Raw genomic sequence first — 27,841 nt, forward strand, 5'->3', positions numbered from 1 at the left:
TTTGTATTTCATTGACAATAGAAAAAAACAAATATTTCGTAATATCGTATGTGCCAATTAAGTCTAATTGATGCCTAACCCGAACAAAGGAAATGCGGTGCGGAATTCCAATTCCTTCATTTCAATCAACAGAAAAGTTTAGAGCAACAGCCTCGGAATGAAGCAAATGTGGTTCGCAGAATTGGCCTCATCGGTCACCAGAGAAGCGTGGAACAGCGTAGTTCCCTCTGCCATTCTCATTTGTGGTTGTCGGTCCACTGCCATTCCGCCGCCCTCGCAACCGCTTTCGTCCTTTACACCTTCGTATATTTCGTTCTAGCAACATCACGTTACGTTGTAAGTCTCCTCCGAACGGCCGTAAGATGCATAGTGATTGATTGTTCGGTGCTTGGGTATACGCCGAAACTATTGAAAGTGGTCGAAACGGGCGTCGGAATCTAACAATTCGATTCTCACGCAATGTACCGATTAGACCATCTCCGCACAATGGACGATGTAATTATATGTGGCAAAAGAATTTTAGATATATAAAATTTCTACCATTGTTCTAAATTTCAGTTCGTCAATTAATTATTTATATTATCGCTAAATATTTATCAATTGATATTTATACCTTTAAAGTATTAATATATATATATATATATATATATATATATATATATATATATATATATATATATATATATTTATGTAACGTAAATTTAAATAAATAAATTATTTTAAAATAGTCTAAGGTTTATTTCCTTCTTTCCAATTCTATTTATTTTTTTTTCTTTAACCTTTCTTTGAATTCTACTATGCAACTTCTTGTATAAACAATTGTCAAGGATATATTATTTACAAACAAATTACTTTTGTTATCTAAATACTTTTGTAGCAAATTTTCAGAAATTGTAAATATTTCTATAACAGTACTGAGACAATTCTGGAATAACAAAATATTCGCGATTCTTGCACTTGAAAACTAATAATAGAAAAATTTTTAAAGTTATTAAAAAAATCTAAAATTTTATCTCTTTATATTGATTGTAATATACAATTAATTTGTAAGTAAAAAGAATATGTAAGATATAAACATGCAAAAATGCACAATTTTGAATTTATAGTATATATTACAAAAGTATATTTTACAAAAGAAAAGAGCATATATATAAATTCTAATGAGATGAATATCTTTTCCATTAACGCGATGCACACGTGCAGAAGCAATAAAATGTACAACCAAGAGTATCTATTGTATGCATAGTCTCTCAAACTTGAAAATCTAGTCAAGAGTCAATGTGTGCCAATTACGAAAAGCTATCTAAATTTCCCTCGAGGGCTCTTCTCGCTTCAAAGGTGGAATGTAAGTACATCATTAGCTAAATAGGCAAAAGAGTATCAGGAAGTTATTCGTATAAAGTATTAATATCTATACATTAGAATACATTATAGAACATGTAATAAATACTGTATGTGAGAAACATTTAACCATTCATAATAAGTTATATTAAAATTTATAATCTTTGATCATCTGATCTTGATCTAGTACCTCGAATCTGATCTATTCACTATTTTGTATATATATTTTAATCTATGTTTTATAAAAAGAATTACATTCATTTATTCAACTTAATTTTTATAAATTATGTATTAGTGAATTAATTAAGTAATAAAATGAAACTGTAAGTAAAACAATAAAGTCTGTAAAAAATTTATTTTAGTTTGGTATTGATAATTTATTAAAATTTTAAATTCTACAAAATAGAGTTAAATTCTATAAATACATCGTATATGTATGCAAATGTAAACTACATTTTAATATTCACATACACGTATGATATGTGCGCATGTGTAGACACATGGCGACATCTGTTGCAAACTAGGGACTTTACAGGAATGGCAGCCAATAGCAAAGACAAAAATAACTGTTGATCGATCGTTGCTAAAAACAGTGACAGTAATTTGTTGATTAAGTTACTGCATTTTAAATAGAATATTAAACAATACTTCGTGTAACAATATATAAAAAACCACGATGTTACATAGAATTTAATGGTTTGCAGCAAAGTAAACTGTTGAGTACTCGAGATTGGATCTAAAAGTAAGTAACCAATCACATTCGATTACTGCTTAGCATACAACTGCAACTCTTTGTTGAATATGACCAATGTTAAACCGTGTGGACAGCAAATATTCGATGTATAACCTTAGTGCTTACAGGACGCTTATATTCTGAGAATATCAATTTTATTACGAAGTACTTGAACATTCTGCGAGTGAAATAAAGTTAGAAATATGTCATATTTAACGAGAAAAGAAATAGATGAAATGAAGCCGCAGATCGAAAAAGCGGTTCATAAATTTCTTGGCTTTAGTGAACCAGCAATTGTTACTACCGCTGTTAACTGCATCACTTCTGGTTATGACAAACGTAAAACTGCAGGTAAATAAGCAATATGTATTGACTTACATCCTACGATTATATTCTATGATTTTTATCATTAGCATTCAAAGCAGACCATGTATTACACTATTTCATATATATTTAAAATGTGTATGATTCTGTATAATGCATAAGAAATTTTTTGTAGATAAGTTATCGGCCTTATTGGAAGACAAGAAAGCTTCTAAGTTGACAGAAAAAATATTTACGATATATGATGATACCAAAGCATCTCAAAAGAATAAGAAACGAGCTCATCCTGAAGACAAGGATAAAGACAAAGATACAAAGAAATCGAGATTCAAAGATGATGAAACGAAAAATGAAAAACCTATAGAGACTCAACTTACAGAAGATAAGGTATTATAATTTTATGCATTATTGAAAGAAAGTCGTCAATGCCGATGCCACTAGGTTTCCTAAACTGACACCCGTTTATTTCTTAGAAACTAAACATTGCATTTCATTAATATTGAGAAAAACACAATTTGCTTAGATAATTAAAAAAAAACTTGTAATTTACATATCCATGATGTTTTTTTTGTATAAAATCTGTTAAAAATAAATTCTTTAAAGGGAATAAAATTGCATAAATTTCTTTTGCAGATTGCATAGCTTAAACAATAGTGAGTATATTATTGAAGACATCAAATTATTTTAAATGTTTGTGGCATCCTAGCTTTCTTATTTACATTTTTTTTATAAGTGATTTTAAATTTCAAATTCAATGCAGTGTAAACTAATACATCTGCTTGTTAAGACATAAGATAATCCATAAAGGATGGACTAAAAGATAATATTTGAAAATCTATTAAGAAACCTAATCTAATCTTTATATATTGTTGCTCGTGTAATATCTTGTAAAATAGCATAAGGTATTTGTATAAATTGACAAAAAAGTCTTACATTGGAGTAAAAAATCTTAAAGACTCCTCATATACATTAAACAATATTTTATACAAATCTTAAGGATATACATGTTAAAGAAAAAGAAAAGCAAAATATCGCATTATTGCTTATTTCTACTATATTGGTTTTGCGGTTTATTTTGTCAGATGCTAATTTTTGCTTATCTTCACCAAAAATTCAAGAAAAACTTGATTATTGCAAAATTTAAAATAATATAACAACTGCTATATCATATGAAAGATGACATTTTTAGTTTGTATTTGTTTTTAAAATCTTAGCTTATGTAGAAGAAATACAATCCAAAAACAAAGTGGTGTGTCGGTATTGGCGATTTACCTCCAATATTTTATGTACTTCATTATTTCTTTTATATATTTTTAGATAAAGCAAATGATGGAAAATGCACAAAGACAAATACAGGAAAGGAAAAGAGCTTTGAAAGCAATAAAACAGGAAGACGCTTCTGCAAAACCTTTGTTTAAAGGGCGTGATGCATTGCCAACAGTAGGAAGTATGTATAATCAAGGTTTATTGAGTAAAACAGATTCAGACAAAGCACGGAAAATAGCTGCATTACAAGCACAGATCAGGAATAAATTAAATTCAGGATTACTTAACAATGTTAATGTACCGGACAAACCAACACCTTTAATCTTGGATGAGTCTGGTAGAACAGTAGATATAACAGGTAAAGAAGTGCAACTTACTCAAGTTGTACCTACATTAAAAGCTAATATACGTGCAAAGAAAAGAGAAGAATTTAAGGCTCAACTACAAGAATCAAAAGGTCCAGAAGAAATACAAGATACTCATTATTTTGATAACAGAATAGGTGTAAAACCGGCAATGCGCGGTAAACGTGCATTAAAGTTTCACGAACCAGGAAAATTCCAACAATTGGCAGAGAGAATACGCATGAAAACACAATTAGAGAAATTGCAAAATGAAATTAGTCAAATTGCTAGAAAAACTGGAATCAGTTCAGCAACCAAATTAGCTCTTATCGCACCTAAAACTGAAGCTCTTAGCGAAGATGTGCCTAATATAGAATGGTGGGATTCTGTTATATTAAGCGGTGGATATCCTAATGAAAATGAGTCAACGCCAATCAAAAGTTTAACCATCACAAATTTAGTAGAACATCCAACACAAATGCGACCTCCAAGTATGTATTATAGCTTATTTATTACAATAATATAATTTAAAAAAAGTAAAAGTTTGAATGTTTTAAATTATTAAAGTTTGTAATATCATTTTTGTGATTTTGCTGTAATAATTTTGGTCTACTAATTGTAGAAGAATAAAAGGATCATTAGGATCTCTTTATTTAGTGAATTCAATTTTTATTAGAATTTTCTTTTTACAGACAACTAAAAAAAATGACAATTTTTGAGTTATGTTGTAGCATATGAAGCGTTATATGTATAGTACTTTTTTATTTCATTAATATAGGATGTCTCGAACTTCGTCACAGATTAAAATATAGCAAGAAATTTCTCAAAAAATTAAGTAAAGTAGTTATTTATATATTTTTATTTAAAACAATTTTTGAGATATAAGAATTTAAAGCTAACCAATCATAAATTACATTTGGACAGTTGCACATCTTTAAGTCGCATACTTGTGATATTAGTGGCCACATAAATAATCATTTAAATGTAATGTTTGTAAATAAATTCTTTATACGTTGTGTATTTTTTGTACAGCGGATCCTTTAAAACCAATATATATGCCTGTATTTCTCACAAAGAAGGAACGTAAGAAATTAAGGAGGCAAAACAGACGAGAGACTTGGAAGGAAGAGCAAGAAAAAATTCGATTAGGTCTAGAACCACCACCTGAACCGAAGTTAAGGATCTCGAATCTCATGCGAGTTTTAGGGACTGAAGCTGTACAAGATCCTACTAAAATTGAAGCTCATGTTCGACAACAAATGGCTAAGAGATTGAAAGCTCATGAGGATGCAAATGCAGCACGGAGACTCACCGCTGATCAACGTCGCGAGAAAAAGGCGAGGAAGCTTAAGGAAGATACTAGTCTTGGCGTACACGTTTCTGTTTATAGGTAAATATATTGTATACAGGATGTGTTCCAAAATTCGCAAATTAAAATATAGCAAAAAAGTTCTAGAAAAATTAAATAAAAACAAAAAATTGATATTTATAGATTTTTATATATTTTTATTTATTGAAGAAGTAATTTTTAAAATATAAGAATTTAAAGTTAGTCAATTAGAGATTACATTTAGATGATCATCTGTCATGCGCTCGTTATCGTTCGAGTGGTAATATTAATTCACAAATATTTGACTATCTAAACGTACTTTATGATTGGCCAGTTTTTTTAAATCTTTGTATCTTAAAGACTATGATTTGAAATAAAATTTGCAAATAGCTACTTAATTTTTCAAGAACTTTCTTACTATATATTTTTGATTCGAAAATATCGGAACACTTTATATATACAATTGTGTGTTGTATAGCACATTTATTTATATAACCTGATGATATTTTTACAGAATACGTGATCTTGTCAATAATGCTTCAAAGAAATTCAAAGTAGAGACTAACGCGAAACAGCTTTATCTTACTGGTTGCGTAATGTTGTTCCGGGACTGCAATGTTGTTGTAGTAGAAGGTGGAGCAAAACAACAAGCCAAGTACAAACGACTCATGATGAACCGTATCAAATGGGAAGAAGACATAGTAAAGGATAATGACGGGAATGACGTACCGAACAGATGTGTACTTGTTTGGGAAGGGACAAGTAAACAACGACATTTCGGAGAAATTAAGTTTAAAGTATGTCCAATTGAAAAAATGGCTCGAGAGCATTTTAAGAAACATCAAGTGGAACATTATTGGGATTTAGCCTACAGTGGCGCAGTCCTCGATAATACAGATGAAGTACGCTCTTAAAATACAATCTTGTAAATTAACTGAATACATAGGTCCGTACTCAGAATGCATTTCTAGATCTTTAACGTGCTTTTTTATTCTTGTTTTATATTTAATGAATGATGAAGATAGAATGACGAAAAAGTGCGTTAACATTTTTAGAAACGCATTCTGAATCCGGACTATTATTATAGCTAACGCAACAAATAATGAATTCTGTACAACTTAATAAGATTATTAAAATGAGAAATAAAAGATGTAATCATAACAAGAGTGGACATAAATAAAGGTGTTCATTGTTTCTCAAAATTTAGTTATTTACAGCAGTTCAATATAATCTTGTGATTAAATTTTAATATTGTAACTTTAATATTTTGTCAAATTGTTATTATTTCAGCGGTTTTTTTATATTTATTTTTAATAAACATTAAATATGTATTGAACAAAAACAGTCATTTTATGCGTAACACATCATGATTTATTACCATGATGCACATTTTATTCACTTAAACAAAGAAAGCGATAAATAAAGAGCCGTGTGAGACTCTTCATTATCCAAACGAAACACAAATGGTGTCATCTCAAGGAATTTTAATCCGTGAACGACATCGCAGTCAAGCCCATCAAGTACGTCAATTAGCATAGCGCAATGGCGCTGCCTACTGTTATAATATTATGCAAAAGAACATGCGAGGTTCACGCATACCGCATCGCATGCACGAAGGTGCGAACGGAATAATCGACCTTGAAACGGCACCTTCAACCGCGATTCCCAATAACGTAGCCGAGGAAAAGCGAACCTTGGTCCCGATCGTAATACTGATCCAGCAGCCACTATTGCTGCAGCGATGCACTTTTACCAGCTATATATGTATTCGATGTACCGTGCACCATTGATGCACGTGCGTTGCTGCGATCCTGGTTAAACCCCACTCCGGGATAGATCGAACGGGATAGACTAGAGTTTTACTTTCGTTCGAAGCATCATTCTCAGTTCAGGTTTACCGCTGCGCGTTCTCGCGCACATCGCTTTCGCGCGCGTGTGGCTCTTGTGAAATCATTCGAGTCAGATGAATGCCACCGCGTATTAAGTATCCTTCCCGGAGTGATCTCTACGTTACGAAGATATCGTGCGCATTATCCTCGTAAAGATGTTGATCCATAGTAAAAAAATCGCTACCAGTGGCTTGCTCATCTTCATATTGCAGTAAGTACTTTCGTATTATGTATTCTAATGAATATGACAAGTCGCATAAAACTTATTTGTTTAAATTTATGTTAATTTTATGTAACATAGTATTATAAATATTACAAATTATGATTAAGTGTTTCAATACTTTTTAATATATTTTTTAATTAAATAATCATATTTTTAAATAATCATATTTACAAGAAAAATAATTCTTTGTGAGCGTAAGTCGAAATACAGACACAAAATTAATTACAAATTAAAATTTTAAACAAATGTACTAATTTAATGTATCACTTTTCGTTTTATTTTTGCATTATTAAATATTTGGTATTAACTAATAAATGCGTGGTTAATAAAAACAATTTTTACAAACAAAAAAAGTATATTGTAACAGTTCAATAATTCAAATTTATATATAATTAAATTTAATAAATAATTTAATTTAATTTTAATAAATAATAACATTGTTAATTAAAACATACGTTACAATTTAAAAAAAAAACTCGTTTATGTCTTTCTTTGTGATCATTAATATATATCTTCAATTAATAATAAACGTTTATAAATCAAGATTGGTAAAAATCATGTTTTCCTTTAAAACATTGTGTTTTTTTGTTTAATACACGTTTTCAATGCTTTAAATATACGTATTGAAAACGTGATTTTTATCAATCTTATTATAAATTATTGAGTTATTTCGTAATTGATCAGCGACTCATCATTATTAAGGGAAGAGAAAGAAAAGGGAAGTAAGAAAGGAAAGAGTGAACTTGTTTTCCGTATCAAAATCTGTAATAAGAGCGCGAAAATTCACAGGAACAATACTTATGTAATTGAATTTTTTTCTCAGTATAGATTCCGTAAGATTGTTACCCGTTTCAAAACCGGGAGGGTTGATTAAGCGTGGGTTCGTTACATATCGGATAATTATCTCATACGTTCTAACCCAACGGTCGTAAACAGTGAAACGGCAGCGTTATGAAACTTTGCGAATGCGAACGTGCTGAAGTCTTGACACAACGATTTGTACTTGCAGTCAGTACGTTTCTCTCAGCTCGTTACTTCAACAAAGGTTAACGATTATATCGTGCGGACTCATTCAGATCTGCACATGTCGACTTCATCGCGTGGGCGTCACGAAACTAATTGTTTTATAATTATTATAATTTATTGCATACATAAAGCAGCACCTTGTACATATTGTGCCAGCAGAGCTTTGCTTTGCATTTATCCTTTACGTGACAAAATATCATCTAGATTACAATCTCTGATCATTAGTTGATAATAATATGTTATTTTAAGATAATTATTTGTGTGAGCGAGAATTATCAATATTTGTCATAATTTTTCCGTTTCGAATAAATATGAATATATTTATATAGATATATAATATAATAATATCCTTCCTAAAGATTATCGTGCAATCGTTCGCACAATTACGATAATAATTGTAAATAGTAATAACCGGAGCAAACATTAACGAGTATTAAAAAGCAAATATTAAATCTTTTAGACAAATGAGATCTAAAAAGACTTTGACAAATTGACCTTTAATATATAAAAAAATAACAAATATAAAAAAATATTATAGATAATTATAATAAATTATAACAAACTATTTATCCAACTCCAGAGAAACTTCTAAATTTTATTTAAAAATTGAGAACTGCGATGCTCTATTCAGAAGTGTTGTACTTAATGATCTCTATATGGTTGATCGTTATAGAAAGGATGCATCACGCTTTAATGCAATGTAATTGTATGTAATCTACTCTATCGATTCTATCGATTCTTCAAGTCAGCGTAGATCTTCCTCGCTTTCGCAAAGTGCATGCTCGTGTTCCAACAACGTCGAAGTTCCGGGTCAATAAGGAGATTAACGGTTTAAACATAATTGGTCGAGAGTGATCGATCTGCGTGTCGTGAAGTGATTGTTTCCATCGATTCGCGCGAACGATGCTAATCATGGGAATAAAGGAGATTACGCAAAGCAGTCGTAAAAGAACCAGGAAGGATTCTTAAATGTCAGCTTTATTCGACCTCCTTTTAAGATCTGTTCCGACCATATGCTGTGCCATAAAAAGTGGCACAGTCTCAGTCGAGAAGCTAGACCGAGATAGATGCCCGAGTTGATGAATGAATTTGTTGCGGTAAACGCGCGCAATGAACAATGCTTTTCTAATGTAACAGGGTGAAATGCCATCGCGTCGACAAGGTCTCCGGAGTTCATTGCGATGAATTATGCGATAAATTACGAAACGTATTTCTCTAATCTCTATAATATCACATGTATTACTTCTACTGTCACATAGAGCAAATTACGCGGAATCTCTCGCTTGCTCTTAAATCTTGCTATACATTAGCATAGATCACGTAATGTAGATAGATAACTTTAGTACGACTTTATCCAAATTTGTATCTTTAACATAAATAAAACGCAAACAGCGATTATTTGCGAAATAATTCTAGCATTCTGCTAGGGACCAACTAAACCCAATCTATAATTTGAGTCGACAGAGATCTGTATAATATAGCCTTCAAATTTGCATGAGAGTTTCGTAACAGATAATATAACAAACGTGTTTCTGTCGATGCGTCTCGGTTTATTTGCAATACGGATGTGCAAATGCACGATCGTCCACCAGTGTCCAATCCCATAATTGCGCTTTCAATGATTGATTGTATCTCATCATTGCTAAGTTAGATAATAATACAACCATCGAATTTGCATAACGATTATTGGGTAATAACGATGCTGTACCGCGCAGAGCATAAGCCATAAGTGCATTCACACAAGAACTCGTCTCTATTCGAAGGCGTAACTGTTTGCCTCGATAGCACTCGGCGGTACTTAGGCTATGCATGGATAAGTGGGTGTTTTCTATCTTTAGATTACGATCCGCAGATTCCTCGCTCTAATGACACTCGCCGGAACTACGACCTTGCCACCCAGGATGCTGCATGATCTGGATATGCGCACGAGTCTTTCTATGGAGAGATACAGCCAGGCAGAGCGGGCGATCATGAACTCCCAGACGCATCTCAATCGAGGCTCGCCGTCATGGTTTCTCGGTGCATCCCACGAGATGACCGAAGGCGCGCAAAATCTCTCGAGGAAGGCCTTGAGAATTGAGACGATGGCGGTGATGCTCGTAGAAGCACTCAATATGTCATCGAAACAGGCGTCTTTGGTATTACCGACGGTAGCTGCAGTCCTCTGTCCGGACTCGCCCAGCTTTCTAAGAATAATATCCGAATGCAAGAAGACAGATGTCCGTTACAGGACACATACGGGTCGATGCAATAATCCGTTGCATCCGACTTGGGGCGCAGCTTTGGAAGCTTACGTGAGATTTTTGCCGCCGGAGTACGAAGACGGTGTCTCCTTGCCCCGCATGAATTTGCCGAGTGCGAGAGAAGTCTCCTCGAAGGTACATGCCGGCGGATTGGACCTTAAGCATCCTTATTTGATGGCGCTTACCGCGCTTTTCAGTCAATTTCTTGCTCACGATTTGGCGCATACGCCCAGAATGGAACTACCGGACGGCGCCAGGCTCAAGTGTTGCGACGTTGATTATGAAAATTTTCATCCGGAGTGCTTTCCGATCCGCGCGGAGCGGCCAATCGGGTGTATGGAATATTCGAGATCGGCGCCACATCCAGGGAATTCGTTACAGGTAATTGTGAATAAAATCTTATATAATGTTTGAGAAATCTCTCTCTTATAAACTTCTACGATTTCTTCATGTTATTGTGCAAGAGTTTCAGTCTATGCAGAGCCTTTTGAGATGAACAAGAGGATTATATCGTCATTAGTTGCAAATTTGAAAGTTAATAATACTTTACGTACAATCCAAAGAATAAAAAAAAAACTAATTATTCACGTGAATGTATAAATAATTTTCATCGTAAAGCCAGTGAATAGGGAAATAAAAATTTTATTACAAATTGATGATTTAATACGTTATAGATGGAAGCAAAGAACGTATTTTTCTTTTTAAGTGGACATTTTAAAGAAGATGTTATGTAATCTTTGCGAAATCAATTATTTTTCGATTATGATAGAATTTTAATTTCTTGCAAAGTTTTGGAGTTTCTGATAGAGTTTCAAAGAGCTCTTTGATTTAGAAGAACGCTTTAATTGCGAATTAATTTGCAGGCAAATTCGTATATACGGTAGATATTGTTTAATACAGGGTTGCAAGTTGGGTCCACGCCAACAGATCAATCAGGCATCGTCCTATCTGGATCTGTCACCGCTTTACGGTAGTTCCGAAGAGACAGCTAGAGCTTTAAGATCGGGCGAGGACGGTTTGCTAAATACGCAGAGAAAGAACTTGCCGATGGCTTCGCCAAAATATGAGAGCTGTAGAAGCGCAAATAAGGCATTTCCCTGTTTCTTTAGCGGCGATACCAGAGTAAACGAGAATCCAGGTCTTACTTTGATGCACGTATTATTCTTACGGGAGCACAACCGAGTGGCTGCGGAATTGGAACGTATTAATCCTCATTGGAACGACGAGAAACTATATCAAGAAGCAAGAAGAATTGTTATCGCCGAACTGCAACATATAACTTATAACGAGTTCCTGCCAGTTATTCTCGGAGAACGTACCCTCGACAAGTATGTAACATTTCTTCTATTATATTTTAATTTATAAAAACCGTGAATACAAGTCGTTGAAAATTTTTTCATTATAATGATATCAATATAACATTTAATTGAACGTTTGAAGAAATTAAGAGACGAGATATTCTATATTAACTTAATACGCGTATTTCACCACTGTTTATCTTAGAGTTGTACCAACATCATGTTCCTTGGTACTCGTAATAATAGCTTGAAGCAATAATTTCATAAAGGATCTTATATCGTTTCTATACACTAATACAATCCTATTTCATAAATTGAACGTTCTGATGGCTCCATTTAGTGTCTAACACAGCTTCTTGTACGGATGGATTACAAGAACTAATCGCAACAACTGATGTATGCGATGGAAGATAGTCGGACGATGTTATACGAAAAGCGTGACTTCCATCTACGCGTGTATTAAATTATATTTTTTACATAATAGCATGTCGGAATTTTATCACAGATTATCTTCTTATTGCTTATAATTTTCATGTAACGTGAGGCCCCATAAACTATTAATGTGATATTTTCTTAACATTAATTCAGAATAGTAGTTCTTTTTAAATCTACACTGAGAGAAAAAATTACTAAATTTTAATAAATATTTATTTACATTTAAATAAATATTCCATTGCAACTATTTAAATAAATATTTATTAAAATTTAGTAATTTTTTCTCTTAATGTATTCATGTGGCCGTGTAGTGATAATGATTGTAATTTGTAATTGATTCAGCGACTTAACGAGCGATTTACTTTAGAGATTACTTTACAAGTTGCGCATCTCTTTGAACTTTATTATATTCATTCGGGTATTCTTTAAACGACGCCGAATTGTACAATAGTCGTACGAGAGACGTGACGCAATAAAATTACATCATACGCCCCCGTACTTTCCAAGACGCAACTCACGTCCATACACGGTACTGCGTGCGTTATCTCTTTGTTACGTATGTGAAGATACGGCCTGCGCTTGACGCAGCGGGGCTACTTCCGCGGCTACGACATTCGCGCGGACGCGACTCTCTCGAATTCGGCGGCGTCGGCTGGGCTCTCCTTTGTTGCCGCGCTGACCCCGAAAACCCTGGACTTGGTCGACTCACGATCGGCGCTCAAGTCTGGCGAAAGGACCTTATTGTCGGCATTCTATGCACCACAGGAGTTGTATGAGGCTGGCGCGATCGACCGGCTGATCGTTGGAGCTACAGGTCAGTTGGAATTACTTGACGTACCCGTAACGTCAGCATGACTCAATATCTTTGTAAGATGAGAACTTATTGCATGGCATATAAATATGAAAGATCAGAGTTGGGTAAGTTAATACATTTTTTTACTCGATTATAAGTTGAGTTAATAGCTCGTAAATTCATTTAGTTACGTTCAAAGTTGCATAAACAAAGAATTAACTCAGTTAAAAGCTGCGTTAAAATAAAATTAATTAATTGAATTAAAGTTAATGTTGAAAAGCATTATTTATTTTAAATGAGAATGTCGTAATTTTTAAAAAATTAGATTATTCCAAAACAATTACAATATAGTTTATTAAATAAATTTAATATTTTTTAAAAAAAAGTTTATATAAAATAACAAAGAAGTATTGTTTTTATATGAGAATGTACCTTTCTTTCTTTGATAATTTTTTCTTTTACGTAGATAAATTTTTAACTGGGAGAAGAAGTTAATAAGTTATAATTTATGTCTTTTAAAAATAACTTGTTAAAGTTACAAATTAACTCATTTAAAACTAATTGAATTAAGAGTTATTAACTTTTTAACGGTATTATTTAACTTTTTAATTAATTACTCTATCCAACCGTGTGAAAGATATAATAAGTAGAGAAGAGACTTACACATTTTAACCGAAAATTCGTAAAGAATGTTTTAGAACAATTTTTCAAAGTATATTTTTAGAAGATTATTGAATTGATCTCATATATACATATAATCTTATAAATTGTTTTAAAATACATAATATACATGTATTTTGCTTCTCTTTTGAATGATGCAATACGATAATTTGTATTGGAAGGATTCATACAGCATTTCTCAAACATTCATTATCGTAATGCTATCATAATAAATAAATATTCAATATCTAAGATTTCATCTTTCATGTTGTGATCCATAAATTAGAAATGTATATAGTATTTATTTTGTTCTTTAAACGTGAACTCTTCTACTTTTACAACATCGTAAGTGTCAAGTAAATGAATGTCATTCAAATTGCACTTCAAGGTGATTACACAATACCGGCAATCAAGTCAGTTGTTCTTCTCCCTAAGATAGAAATCAATGCAGTACCTGTCACGTTTCTAGGAGCGTTAAAAAGATAAGGGAAGTCATCTTAAGTGAAGGGAAATGCACCCGCTTAATGCGAATACGGTAGATCGTCTATCGTATTGAAATACGTTCTAGTCAAGCGGAGATACACTAATTGCATTACAGTTTATGATGATAAGAATGCCGCTGTCTCGGATAAATTGCTAACTAGTGATTACTATTATTGTCATGCATCGATCGCGTGCAAGCACGCTTCTTCAATTTTCATAAAATTGACTTGACTTTTTATAGAATATTCTCACCTTTCACTTTTTCTTGAAACACAGCAATGTTTTAATAAAAATCTCGCGAAAGAAATATGGCAAAAAGAAATCTTTCAGTTGACGTAAGTCTCTTAGCGTTAATTTGAGACCGCGCTTCTTTGAGACCAAATTTCATTGTTAGGTTGCTAAACAAGTTCTCAATACACACAGACGCACAATAATTCATCTTCAATCATTATAGTCTATTGGTATCCCATGTAAAGATGAGTTATTCGAGAAAAGACTGTGCGAACTTCAATCTTAACAAAAGTTCACGAAATATGTACTTCCATCTTCGTGTGAACAATAGCGCGTGAACTTTTTAATTGCATAGCGGAAAAGAATGTAACATCACAGTGAAAGGTACGTTGCAGTCACAATGACTCCTTTTTGCGAAATTTTACGAGCTCACGTGATTTAAGAAACGCAACGTAAAAAGTTGATATTAAATTTGTTGGATATTTAGAACGGAATAAAAATCGAGTATCATAAAACGTAACCTTGTTCCATTTGTGCCAACCGTTATACGGCAATAATTTGAAGTAAAAAAAGAGGAAAAAAAGTTTAGTTTTTTACTCCTTCAAATTTTATATTTTCCGATGTTATTTCCTAGAATACTTCTACTTTTATATAACACAGCATTCTTTTAAAAGTACATAATTTTCTTAAAAGCATGAATGTCATATATAAATTGTAATGCCCATGAAAACAAATAATTTAGGCAATATTATTTATAATGCTGAGCAAGTTTAAGTACTACGGAGATAATCTTAATTTTTTTTTTTTCTTTATTGACTCCTAGTTTTTCAAAACTGTCAAAACTTTCAAAAAATCAAGATCTTTCTTATATTATTAAATTTTCTGACATCTATTGTCACGATTTATATTTTGACACGTTGTCCTATGAGAACTTGGTTTTAATGACGATCTAGGATGCAAGATCTAATTTCCGCGACAGCGGGACATTCTAGGAAGCCTCTGCCTCCGGGTTTAAACGAAATTCTCCTGGACCGATACTTCCACGACGGAAAAACCAACGATGTAGCCGTAGATTACGCTGCGCAGATAATACAACAGGGAAGAGATCACGGTTTACCGTCTTACGTCAAATGGCGAAGCTTCTGTGATTTGCCGAATCTCACTGACTTTCAGGATCTTAAAGGCACAGTGACCAAAGATACTATCGAAAGACTTCGAGCAATCTACAAGTAAGACGAAATATAGAGTGAAACATAATAATAAAAGTCACAACTTTTAAATTCGCATTTTTTTATGCCATATTAAAATTATCTCTTTTTTTCTCCCTTTTATCACTTTTTTCTTTTTCTCTCTCGCGATTAAAAACAAATTATTTGCTAATTGCTTATTTGTAAGGTTTTAAATAATTGTGTTTGATGTTATTTTCAATTCAAGAGATTTTTAAAGATATTAAAAATATTCCAAAAATTTTATTATTTTGATGCTATTTTTCTGTTTAATTTATAGAAATGTAGAAGATATAGATCTGGTGACTGGAGCACTTTCGGAAGCACCAATATCTGATTCTGTTCTTGGACCGACGTTCCTTTGCTTATTAGGGCGAACATTTCAAAATATTCGTTTAGGTAGATATAATTTTGGATTTTTTATTATTTGCATTCTGTATAAAATAAGTTCGTTTAAATAATTCATAATCTATTTGAAATAGAACATTTAAAATTTTACCAATTTCTTACATACAGGTGATAGGTACTGGTACGAAAATGGAAATACCCCTGGTTCGTTTACGATAAAACAGTTGGAAGAAATACGAAAAAGTACGATGGCGCAAATTTTATGTCGCAATGGAGATAGACTACAATGGATGCAACCGAGAGCTTTTATTCTAAAAGATCCATTTTTGTAATTATGCCAATTTTTAAATAACATAAATTTTTATTAATAGAATTTATTAAATTTATAGTCTAAACATGACATCATAATTACAATAATTATTGTATTATTGATTAACACGTCGATTTTAAACAAGAAAATATTTTAATTTTAATTTAATATTTTTTAGGAATGATATGACAAATTGTACGATTCATACAAAAGGAGCCATGAGTTTTACAGCTTGGAAAGAAAGGATAGATATATAATAATCTAAATTTCATATTCGATCGTCGAATTTTAATATTGCTCATATTAAACAATATTGTTCCTGATTACGTTAGAGATTGTATGTTTGAAATCAGTGTACTCTAATTGCTATTCTTATATAGTAATTTGGAAGTTCTGTTACTACTAAAAAATAATTGAATTAGAAAATTCTTAATTTGAGTTCAGATTGATTTCTTAATTTGAGTTCAAATTATTTGATTATAAAAGAATTTGGTAAAATTTTACTCAGTGAATATTAATTAGTAGCAATTAAAAATAGAAAAGGACTAATATTATCGAGAAAAATTTAATTGAGATGATAATGCGTGCATCGAGTTTTAATACCTCATGTAACAAAAGAAGAACTGTTTATAATGATCTCCATCTCATTTCTAATACGCACATTTGTTAATACACGTTTTGTTATACTACTCGTTATAATTTTATTGCAAATATTGTTACTGCAGTTTCGAGTTATCTAAACTTTAAGATTACGTTTGAATATGTTTGGATTATAAATATTCAAAAAAAAAAACAAAAAATTCTAAAAAATCTTATAATTTAAAAAATTGGTACGCTTCGTATTAGGGCGTGTGTGCATAAAGTATTCTATTTTAATTAGCAATAACGATGACGATGGAGTAATATATCGAAAAGTGTATAAAATTTATACGCGAATAGTTCGATCGATCGAATCAAGCATTTTTTTGTAATATATGTTCTATATTTCGAATGAGTTTAATCTCAGGATTTTAACTTATTTTAACTCTGATGTGTATTTTAATGCACATGTGTTATTGCTGCCCTAAATAAAATAATTTAACAATATGATATGTGTATTATTTATATAAAAAGATACCTTATTAATAATATAATTTTTTCATTGAAAAAAGTACTAGAAAAAATATTAGAATGCAATATTTTTAAATATAGAATGGAAATGAATGTAGCTCTAATTCTTATATTCATGATTGTTAACATTATAATGTTGTTTGTACTAATAAAGATTATTAATGAATGTATAAAAACGTTAATAAAGACCCTTTGTTTCATTCTATCTTGAATAGGTCATCGTCCGCTTTCTCACTTGTGACAATTTTATCTTTCGATTGCATCATTTTGGACTCAACACACTCATATCGTTTTGAAATCCGGAAATGTGCTGACAGAGTTCCAGCTATTTACTTCTAGTTTCCTAATTTAGCTTGCTTACGAATTATAATACGATAAAGTCGCATAATAATTTACGTCATTTTGCCAGAAGTAAACTATTCAGCTTCGTCATTTTTTAAATATTTCTGATAGTATGTTAGATATGTAATCTCTTGTGCAGTACGTAGAACATTCTTGATGTTTCGCGATTTAGGAGTGGTGGGATCACTATGCACGTTCATTATTGGTGTATTCCATTAGAGCAACTGTAAAACGCAAATGATTCGTGGACACATGCGTGTCCATTTTCCGATCGCTGGAGTGGATGCGCCATAAGATGCGCGCGTGGTATACGTATCACGGACTTCTACGAGCTACGAGAGTTGCATCATTACACGTGAAGCTTGTGAGGCTGGGCGCACCACGTTTCCCTTTTCGCTAAAATTTCAAGAGGAAGATCAAAATGTTGACCGCAGCAAGATTATTGAACCGTAGCTGCACCGGCGTTGCCTGCGATCTGGCCAGGAAACAACAATTCAGCACAATTTTGAAAAATGTATGTACCGATAGTGATATCATAATCTCGTGGCTTTTCCTAGGTTGTCCTCTATTTGCATGTCGTCTAACGAGAGATAAATCTTACTCGACAATGCTTCTTTGCTATCCTATACGACCGAGTTTAAATTACTTCGTGGTCATGCATCTCGAGAAATTTCTGCCGCACATTAATTTCGCCACGATGCCGATTCTAAAGCCGGCACGTGTGAATGGATTCGCATCTCACATTTAGCAAATGCTTTTACATCTTACGGTCGACAAAAACTTGAACTTCTGAACTTTCTCTGTGTTTTGCATGTTATTATTGTTAAAACTGCTAAAAGTAGTTAAAATTGTCTAGGTTAGTTTAGAAAAATTCAATTATAAGATTTTTTCAATACCAGATCCTTTTAGTATTAAAAATATATTTTTTGCTAAGAAACAAATATACATTTTATTAATATCTTATTTAATTTAACCATGTATATAGTATAATAAAGATTTTGAAAGTGTTTTCTAAATTTCTTTTTTTTCCTTTTAATTTATTCTTTAAAGTTTATGATAGCATTCTTTATATAATCTCTTGAACATAAAATATTTTCTAAAATTAATAAATATGAGTTAAATATTTTTATTATTTTGTATTTTTAATATTTTAGGTTGCCGCTCCAACTATTACTGTACCACACCGTTTTACCGATATGCAACAGTATCGGTCTAAGTAAGTAATTAATAAGAAATGCATATTAAATATTTTCTGATTTTGGAAAATATTTTGAATCTTTTTTAATTTTTACTAGATCTGAAGGTGTAAAAGGTGCAGTTATTGGTATAGATCTTGGAACTACTTTTTCCTGCGTAGCAGTGATGGAGGGCAAGCAAGCTAAGGTTATAGAAAATACTGAAGGCTCGAGAACAACTCCATCCTATGTTGCATTTACAAAAGGTTATTGCTAAATTGTAACATTTAAACAATTATTATATATTAGTAGAATTTAAATTTTTTGCTAATATGGTCAAATTTTTTTGATTACTTATTGCAATATATTAATTAGGTTAAACAATATATTAATTAGATTTTGGAATATTTTTCTTATATACGATTAATCTCACCAATTCCGATTAACCAGTTCAATTGGTCATTTAAATTTAAGAATAGCCAACTGCAAATTTAAAATTAATTGTATTATTTTGTTTTCAAAATAGACAAAACGAACTAACTGACAGATAAGATTCTAATTGTTGTTATAGATTCTAAGATTTATACTGAGGAAGATCGTTTATTAAAAGTCAAAACATTTACTTGATTTATTTTGATGATTATTTTTGTTTTAGCTCACAACTTCCAGCATGGCTCTTAAGCTCGTTTTGTCTACTTTGAATTGTTATTCAGAGGAGCCCTAACTTTCATTTGTTTTTAATTTTTTAATTTTGTTTTTCTTGTCCATTTTCTGCAAATTATAATTTATGTAAAATTATATAACACTTCAAATCAATATTAAAGTAATTTTTTAATTAAAATAATTTAAAAAATTAGGTCAAGGATTAGTTTTAACCCCTTGTCTTATTCGCTAACTCCCGATTGCTTGGCCATAATAAACAATTGTTTTATTCTTTTAAGGAATTATAACCTAAACGTGTAAATGTAACGAAGAATTAAACGTCTACAATACATCTTAATGTCATTGTAGACCCTGCATTACACGTAACTAAAGTAGAAAGTATCAAGAACAACTGAATTACGAGTCTGACTCGTGTTTACATTTGTCTCAAATGAAGTACCATGAGTCTCACTCGTAGGACAAGAAGTTAAATCATGCAGTTGACAATTCATAAATTTAATCGATCAGTTAGGTTAAACGAAGTTTTGAAACTAATCCTTAATTTATTTTTATTTTTGCAATAAATAATTTTTTTCCAGATGATGAACGTTTAGTTGGCATGCCTGCAAAACGTCAAGCAGTCACAAATTCTTCAAATACATTTTATGCAACAAAACGGTTAATTGGACGAAAATTTGATGACCCTGAAGTGAAAAAAGATATGTGAGTATCATGTTGACATTTATACGATTTTTTGTAATATGATTATATTTGTTTCAATATGTAATGTTTTTCTTTTTTTACAGGAAGAGTGTAACATACAAAATTGTAAAAGCATCTAATGGAGATGCATGGGTTCAAGGTGCTGATGGAAAAATGTATTCTCCAAGCCAAATTGGAGCATTTGTACTAGGGAAAATGAAGGAAACCGCAGCAGCTTATTTAAACACGTCTGTAAAAAATGCTGTTATTACTGTGCCAGCGTATTTTAATGATTCACAACGACAAGCAACAAAGGATGCTGGGCAAATCGCTGGATTAAATGTCCTTCGTGTAATTAACGAGCCAACCGCAGCTGCACTTGCATATGGCATGGATAAACAAGAAGATAAAATGTAAGATACATTACATTAGTATATAATATGAAAAATACTGTTGAAAATAATGATGTCGATTTTTCGTCTCTAAAGATATATATCTTATGCTGAAATATTTTACTGAAAATTGTGTTATATTTCTTATATTTTGCAGAAAATAAGACAGATATGATCAATGTATTGTTTTTTTTTCAGTATTGCTGTTTATGACTTAGGTGGAGGTACTTTTGATATCTCGATTTTAGAAATTCAGAAAGGTGTCTTCGAAGTAAAATCCACAAATGGAGATACATTTTTAGGCGGAGAAGATTTTGACAATGCATTAGTTAATTACCTTGTATCGGAATTCAAAAAAGAGGTATGCGTTTTTTTTAACTACAATAGTTAAAATTTATATTAATAATGATTTTTTTGATAAAATAATGTAGCAAGGTATAGACGTAACTAAAGATGCAATGGCAATGCAAAGATTGAAAGAAGCTTCGGAAAAGGCTAAAATAGAGTTATCAAGCTCCCTTCAAACGGATATAAACCTTCCCTATCTTACTATGGACTCTAGTGGACCAAAGCATTTAAATCTTAAGTTATCGAGGAGTAAATTCGAAAGTCTCGTGACTGATTTAATTAAGCGTACTATTCAACCTTGTCAAAAAGCACTTTCTGATGCCGAAGTTACGAAATCGGATATTGGAGAAGTTTTAATTGTTGGTGGTATGACGAGGGTACCTAAAGTACAACAAACGGTTCAAGAAATATTTGGCCGACAACCATCAAAAGCTGTAAATCCTGATGAAGCTGTAGCTGTCGGCGCTGCAGTTCAAGGAGGTGTACTTGCAGGAGATGTGACAGATGTTTTGCTTCTTGATGTCACACCTCTGTCATTAGGTAAAATCATTCAAATTATTCTGTTTATTTTATACCTACGAAATTATGATGCTTTAGACTAATCTTCTCTCTGATAATAAATGAGGACATTGTTTTACTGATTTTTCGTTTATCTAACATTACAAGTGAAATACATTATAATCTATATATCAAAAAGAAAATGTTTTAAAAATTTTTCTAGGTATTGAAACACTTGGCGGCGTGTTCACAAGATTAATTTCTCGTAATACAACAATACCCACGAAAAAAAGCCAAGTATTTTCTACGGCAGCGGATGGTCAAACGCAAGTCGAGATTAAAGTTCATCAAGGCGAACGAGAAATGGCTTCTGATAACAAACTCCTAGGACAGTTTACTCTTGTTGGTATTCCGCCTGCACCAAGAGGTGTGCCGCAAATAGAAGTAACGTTTGATATCGATGCAAACGGAATAGTGCACGTGTCAGCCAAGGATAAGGGAACTGGCAAAGAACAACAAAGTATGTATACATTTCCTTTATCATTTCATATTAGATTAAGAGCGTATAACTAACGCTATAATGATGACTATATTTTTCGTCTCTGAAAAACTTGCTTTGAAATCAAGTAAGATTGTAGACAAAATTTAACTGAATCATTACTGTAATTAATAATGAATTACATTTCCTGTGAATATATTCTAAATCTATGATTCTTTTTACAGTTGTTATTCAATCTAGTGGTGGCCTTAGCAAAGATGAAATTGAAAACATGGTTAAGAAAGCTGAACAATACGCGCAGGCTGATAAAGTTAAGAAGGAAAGAGTTGAAGCATTTAATCAAGCAGAGGGAATTATACACGACACAGAAGCGAAGTTAGAAGAATTTAAAGCGCAGTTGCCACAAGAAGAGGTATAATATTGCTTTTAATATTAATATTGATTTAATTTTATCTTAAATATTTTTGTGAATTATTTTCATATTTCTTTCCTTGTTTTATAGTGCGACAAACTCAAAGAATTAGTTGCAAAACTGCGAGAAACTTTGGCTAAAAAAGATGATATGGATCCTGAAGAAATAAAGAAACAAACGAACGAACTCCAACAAGCGAGCTTGAAATTGTTTGAAATGGCGTACAAAAAGGTAATTATGTGAAACATTAATGAGCATAAATTATAACGCTCTATATAATTCAGAGATTATTATTTAAGCATGTTACTTTTACAGATGGCAGCAGAAAGAGAAAGTCAAAATCAATCACAGCAGGAACCTGAGGGTGAAAAGAAGGAGGAGAAAAATTAATTTTATTTAGATAACTCGCGTTCTATAAAGAAGATAAACAAATTCACATTCGCATACATTTGTATTAGCATCTGTTCCATAAGCGCAAAGGAACCATTTATTTTAGTTGAAAAAAGAAACTAAATTTCGATATTCTGCGCGATAGTAACAGATTAGAAATAAAGTATTCAACATGAAAAAAAAAAACGATTTTCTTTGTCATATTTAGAGATTGTATAATAAATTTTGTGGTATTTCTATAAATATTATTCTATAAGTAGCATTTTTGCATCCTAAATGTCATACGAAATTATCTTCCGTTTCTCTGTGAGATTCAGAAAATAACACAATTACAGTAAGTTTTGTTAAGTTTGTTAAAAAGGAATAACTGTATATTATATATCTGTAGTAGTAATGGCCAATTTTTAAAAGTTTTGGCCAGTCAGTTTTCACATAAAGTACATATTATGTACATAGTTGAACACTAGTATAATGTAACTTTAATGCAAAATAATCATTTTTCGTGCAGCCTATGAAACATCTGCAGAATGTCAAGATACTGTTATAACAATTATTGTAAAATAATTTATACCAAAAAATAATATGGAATGATTTGTTAACAAACTACTGTAGAATGCTTCATTCAGCACGTTCAGTAAATAAGTGTGAAATGAAAATATAGAATTGAGAGAGTGAGATGAGTGTTCCTGTGCAAAACAAATGTACTTTGTAAACAGTACACAATACATAGATTATCATAAAGAATGTTGTTATAAATAATACGATGTAATCACTTATTTGATTTTTTTAATTTAAATATCTTAAATGGGAGAATATTTTATGTTCTCATTCGCTTGTTCGCTGTTGTTCAATAAATCTTTTGAATTTTGACATATGGAATTAATCTTATTTCAAGCAAACAATCATTTGCCACCTTAATTCACATTCCTGTAATTTTATGGTATCTTGTGAATTTGAAAATCAATAGAAGAGATGCGAGGTTCATTTATTTCTTGATATATACTTTTCTTATCGTTGTATATGCATTTGTGCATTGTCATCACTGAATAGAGAGGTTCCTCTCTGTCACTGTTAATAAATTGTTCTTTACAGCTGTACTTTCTGTACTTTTTATTTTTTCTCTCTTTCCATCTAACACTTAGTAGATATCCATCTCTCTTACTTTGATGCTTTGAACAGTGTTGTAACACAGTACCGCTATAAACTGGTATAAATCAGTATAAATTTTGATACCCGTCGTCGTAATGGTTGTATTTTATGTTTACAAAAGATTAAATATTACAAAGGATTAAAATATTAAAAGACAAACATTATATTTAATTAAATGTAAGTACTTTTTTTAGTTAGCAATCACGTTGAATGAATATTTAGATAAGTTTATTTGTTTAAATATGAAGACATAATACTGATTATATCTTATATGATAAACGCAGCTAATAATAAATTTTTGATAGTTGTTAGAATACATTTAGAGTTGAACCATGGATGTATGAATATAAACTGAAACTGAGTGCGAAAGTGAATTAGGTTAGGATTCATTAAAGGAAACTTTCATAATCCCGTTTTCATCCTACGATAGTAGAAAATTGTGTTAAAGAAAACCATGTCAGACAGTTCTGATGATGAATTAAACTGTGATTACGAGAAAACATCGTGGACTTTGTATAAAGATCGCGATGAGTGGAATGATGTGACTCCTTTACCCCAAGATGATGGTCCTCATCCCATCGTATCAATTGCATATTCCGAAAAGTGTGAGTATATGTAATTCTAAAAATTACATCGTTTTTAAATTGCATTTACAAAGTGTATAAGTCGGTATTTATGTTTTTTTTCTATCATTACTCTAAACGGATTACTCCATAAAGAGATTCTATATATTGTAGCTTTATCTTCACAATTTTGTCACCATATGTCAATTTTCAGTTAAAGATGCCTATGATTATTTCCGTGCCATTCTAAAGTCAGGTGAAAAGTCAGAACGTGCATTAGCTTTAACAGAAGCCTGTATATGGCTTAATCCTGCCAATTATACTGTATGGCAATACAGAAGAGAGATACTTAAAGCTCTGGCAAAAGATTTATACGAGGAACTAAAATATACAGATCGGATGATAAAATACAATTCTAAAAATTATCAAGTTTGGCATCATAGAAAGATTATTGTTGAATGGTTGCAAGATCCTAGAGATGAACTAGCATTTATAGAAACTGTTTTATGCAAAGATGCCAAGAATTATCATGCTTGGCAACATCGTCAGTGGTGTATACAGACTTTCAAGTAAGTATATCTTTATATATGTATTAAAAAAAAAAAAAAAAAAAAAAAATATATATATATATATATATAAATCTTTATATTATTATTGAGACACTTGTATAAACATATATGATTGCGATTGTAGTTTATATGAGAAGGAATTAGAATATGTGGAACAATTGCTAAATGATGATGTCCGTAACAACTCTGCTTGGAACCAGCGCTATTTTGTAATAAACAACACAACAAAGTTTGAACAAGAAGTGGTAGACAGAGAAGTTGACTTTGCACTGGAGAAGATTCAGTTAGAAAAGGGAAATGAGAGCGCTTGGAACTATTTAAGAGGGTATTTATTCCAGATATGTTTGAAAAATTTAATTAGAATAAAAAATAATATTGTAATTTGAATAATTTATAAAGTAGTTTTATATAGCTCGGTTTTTGTGTTATTTTATCTTTATTAGATAAAGATAGAATGACAAAAGAGCTTACTAATATTTTTATAAGCACATTCTCTATATGGATCTATGCTTTTAGAATATTGTTACGTCATAGTAAAGGCTTAGGTTATAATGAAAAAGTAAGGCATAAATGTGAAGAAATGTATAAGGAAGGATGCCGCACCAATCATTTGTTGGCTTGTATGATTGATATTTGTCAAGAAAGAAGTCCAAATGATGAAGCTCCATCCCCTTTATTTCACATTGATTTCGCATACGAGGTACGTGTGTGTTTTGTAATATTATGCATTTTTATAATGTTATATATAATTTTATAATAGCAAATATTATTTGTCCTAATATATGTATTTATATTTTAGCTATGCAAGGATTTAGCGAAAAAATATGATACAATAAGATGGCGATATTGGGATTACATGGGTAATCAGCTATTGTCAAAATTGAAAACAGAATCTTCAGATTAAAAACTGTAGCAATCCTATAATGTAAATTGTTCGAAAATTTTTAGATAATGTTTTACATATCAATCTGCATGGTTGATGTATTTTGGCCTCTTTTGCCTACAAGTACGTATTTGTATTATCAGGGTTGGGTAAGATTATATATATTTTTAACTAAATTAAGTTGAAAAGTTATAATGGTTTAAAAAACTAATTTAGTTACGTTAAAAGTTACGTGAACAAAAAACTAACTAGTTAAAAGTTAAGAGTAAATTAACTTGAGTTAAATTAGATAGAAATTAATTTTGAAAAACATTATTCATATTAAATTACAAAATCGTAATTTTTAAAATTAAATTACTCAAAACAATTATAATATGGATTAACAAACAAATTTAATGTTTTATTTGTAAATTAAGTTCGTATAATTGTATAACAAAGAAATTTTGTTTTTTTGTATGGGAATGTATTTTTCTCTTATAATTTTTTCTTATACATAGATACATTTTTAACTTGGAAAAAAAGTTAATGAATTAAAGTTAAGGTGTTTCAAAACTAACTAGTTAAAGTTAAAAATTAAATCATTAAAAATTAACCAAGTTAGAAGTTATTAACTTTTAACTCCTTAATTAGTTACTACCCAACCCTGTGTATTATATAACTATAAAATTTCTCAATTCATTTATATATAATTTCTTTTTGTATAAAATAAAAGGAATTACTACATTTATGTTTTTAAAATATATAACTAAAATTATTAATCAAGTTCCAGGATTATATTAACTAAAATTTGTGGGATTAATAAGTTACGAAAAATTTATTATACCAATATTGCTATTTTAAATAAAATAATCTCTATTATTATCATGCATTTTTTTTGTGATTTTTCTACATAATAATATATTTCTGAATTTTTAGAAACTTCTCTACTTTCTTCATTTTATAATAAATTTGATTAATTTAAATTGAATTAATTCAATAGCATCATCAATAAAATATTAATAAGGTTATTTTTATTTTGGAGATTTTGCATAACTTGCAAAATTCGCACATTAATGTGCTTTTTTGTGTATACACATATTGTGCCATTGTTACTAGAATAAATAACAAGAAACCTAATTTTGTTAAATATATAAGTAGAATAAACCCAAGCGTCCCTAAGACCTCAGTATATAGTAAATAGTTTCACATAGAAAACAGTGGTTGATATTAGTATTGTGTAATTATAATATATTGTTTCACTCACCAGCCGAAGTATTGTAGTCTCTGCACCAGTCCGTTGCAAATTTTGCATCTATTTTAGAGATGCTTCATCAATTGTATTCAGCTTTATCCAGGATAAATATCACAATATTCACAACACTATAACACACTACACTTTGTCACAACACACACATAATTATTACTAATATTATTTATACCTACAGCGGATTTGTCATTAGATGTAGTAGAGCCTTTTTTTCAAATCAAATTGCGTTTAATTAGCAATCTTGAGTGCCAAAATCCGTCACTGATTCTTATAAGTATTTAATTATATTTATAACAATTACTTTATATATTTTTTGGCATGCATATTTTTCATGAGACATATTTAGTCTCATTGTCAGTAACTAAAAATCATAATTCGAATGGAATAAAAAAAAAGTAATTTTTATAACCGTAACGTC

General features: G+C 31.0%; 4 protein-coding genes across 7 annotated transcripts; all 4 read left to right on the plus strand.

Annotated features, from left to right (window-relative positions):
* The first annotated feature begins 1,973 nt into the window (after positions 1–1,973).
* LOC105194663 (U4/U6 small nuclear ribonucleoprotein Prp3) lies at positions 1,974–6,540 on the plus strand. 4 transcript variants are annotated; one of them, XM_026131500.2, is made up of 6 exons: positions 1,974–2,083; positions 2,203–2,425; positions 2,574–2,785; positions 3,716–4,499; positions 5,041–5,398; positions 5,853–6,540. In XM_026131500.2, the coding sequence occupies exons 2-6, from the start codon at positions 2,278–2,280 to the stop codon at positions 6,250–6,252; spliced, it is 1,902 nt and encodes a 633-aa protein (XP_025987285.1). In that variant the 5' UTR covers positions 1,974–2,083; positions 2,203–2,277; the 3' UTR covers positions 6,253–6,540. The 4 variants fall into 4 exon arrangements, with proteins under 4 accessions (XP_025987285.1, XP_039314820.1, XP_011158003.1 ...); XM_039458886.1 differs by having other exon boundaries at positions 1,985–2,083; positions 2,194–2,425; XM_011159701.3 differs by lacking the exon at positions 1,974–2,083 and having other exon boundaries at positions 2,146–2,425.
* Positions 6,541–6,675: 135 nt separating this feature from the next.
* On the plus strand, positions 6,676–17,589 carry LOC105192952 (peroxidasin homolog pxn-2). The gene is made up of 8 exons (XM_026131499.2): positions 6,676–7,438; positions 10,329–11,100; positions 11,620–12,047; positions 13,019–13,266; positions 15,599–15,848; positions 16,126–16,244; positions 16,362–16,521; positions 16,682–17,589. Exons 1-8 carry the CDS (start codon positions 7,383–7,385, stop codon positions 16,758–16,760), a joined length of 2,112 nt encoding a protein of 703 aa, XP_025987284.1. The 5' UTR covers positions 6,676–7,382; the 3' UTR covers positions 16,761–17,589.
* A 663-nt stretch (positions 17,590–18,252) lies between these two features.
* On the plus strand, positions 18,253–23,789 carry LOC105194672 (heat shock 70 kDa protein cognate 5). The gene is made up of 11 exons (XM_011159713.3): positions 18,253–18,469; positions 19,110–19,171; positions 19,251–19,396; positions 20,372–20,495; positions 20,579–20,887; positions 21,065–21,227; positions 21,298–21,754; positions 21,936–22,232; positions 22,436–22,623; positions 22,714–22,854; positions 22,939–23,789. Exons 1-11 carry the CDS (start codon positions 18,377–18,379, stop codon positions 23,011–23,013), a joined length of 2,055 nt encoding a protein of 684 aa, XP_011158015.1. The 5' UTR covers positions 18,253–18,376; the 3' UTR covers positions 23,014–23,789.
* Positions 23,790–24,153: 364 nt separating this feature from the next.
* On the plus strand, positions 24,154–26,492 carry LOC105194675 (protein farnesyltransferase/geranylgeranyltransferase type-1 subunit alpha). Its single transcript, XM_011159727.3, has 6 exons — positions 24,154–24,339; positions 24,468–24,767; positions 24,940–25,294; positions 25,419–25,619; positions 25,811–25,994; positions 26,094–26,492. The coding sequence occupies exons 2-6, from the start codon at positions 24,617–24,619 to the stop codon at positions 26,196–26,198; spliced, it is 996 nt and encodes a 331-aa protein (XP_011158029.1). The 5' UTR covers positions 24,154–24,339; positions 24,468–24,616; the 3' UTR covers positions 26,199–26,492.
* Positions 26,493–27,841: the final 1,349 nt, after the last annotated feature.

Source organism: Solenopsis invicta, chromosome 16 (assembly GCF_016802725.1).
Source record: "Solenopsis invicta isolate M01_SB chromosome 16, UNIL_Sinv_3.0, whole genome shotgun sequence".
NCBI lineage: Eukaryota > Metazoa > Arthropoda > Insecta > Hymenoptera > Formicidae > Solenopsis > Solenopsis invicta.

Coding starts and splice junctions, on each gene's coding strand:
- LOC105192952 (XM_026131499.2), top strand. CDS start 7,383: ATGTTGATCCATAGTAAAAAAATCGCTACCAGTGGCTTGCTCATCTTC. Junction 7,439..10,328: donor TTGCTCATCTTCATATTGCA/GTAAGTACTTTC, acceptor TACGATCCGCAG/ATTCCTCGCTCTAATGACAC. Junction 16,522..16,681: donor ATTCTAAAAGATCCATTTTT/GTAATTATGCCA, acceptor AATATTTTTTAG/GAATGATATGACAAATTGTA.
- LOC105194675 (XM_011159727.3), top strand. CDS start 24,617: ATGTCAGACAGTTCTGATGATGAATTAAACTGTGATTACGAGAAAACA. Junction 24,768..24,939: donor AATTGCATATTCCGAAAAGT/GTGAGTATATGT, acceptor GTCAATTTTCAG/TTAAAGATGCCTATGATTAT. Junction 25,995..26,093: donor ACATTGATTTCGCATACGAG/GTACGTGTGTGT, acceptor TTTATATTTTAG/CTATGCAAGGATTTAGCGAA.
- LOC105194672 (XM_011159713.3), top strand. CDS start 18,377: ATGTTGACCGCAGCAAGATTATTGAACCGTAGCTGCACCGGCGTTGCC. Junction 19,172..19,250: donor ATGCAACAGTATCGGTCTAA/GTAAGTAATTAA, acceptor AATTTTTACTAG/ATCTGAAGGTGTAAAAGGTG. Junction 20,496..20,578: donor CCTGAAGTGAAAAAAGATAT/GTGAGTATCATG, acceptor CTTTTTTTACAG/GAAGAGTGTAACATACAAAA.
- LOC105194663 (XM_026131500.2), top strand. CDS start 2,278: ATGTCATATTTAACGAGAAAAGAAATAGATGAAATGAAGCCGCAGATC. Junction 2,786..3,715: donor CTCAACTTACAGAAGATAAG/GTATTATAATTT, acceptor ATATATTTTTAG/ATAAAGCAAATGATGGAAAA. Junction 4,500..5,040: donor AACACAAATGCGACCTCCAA/GTATGTATTATA, acceptor TTTTTTGTACAG/CGGATCCTTTAAAACCAATA.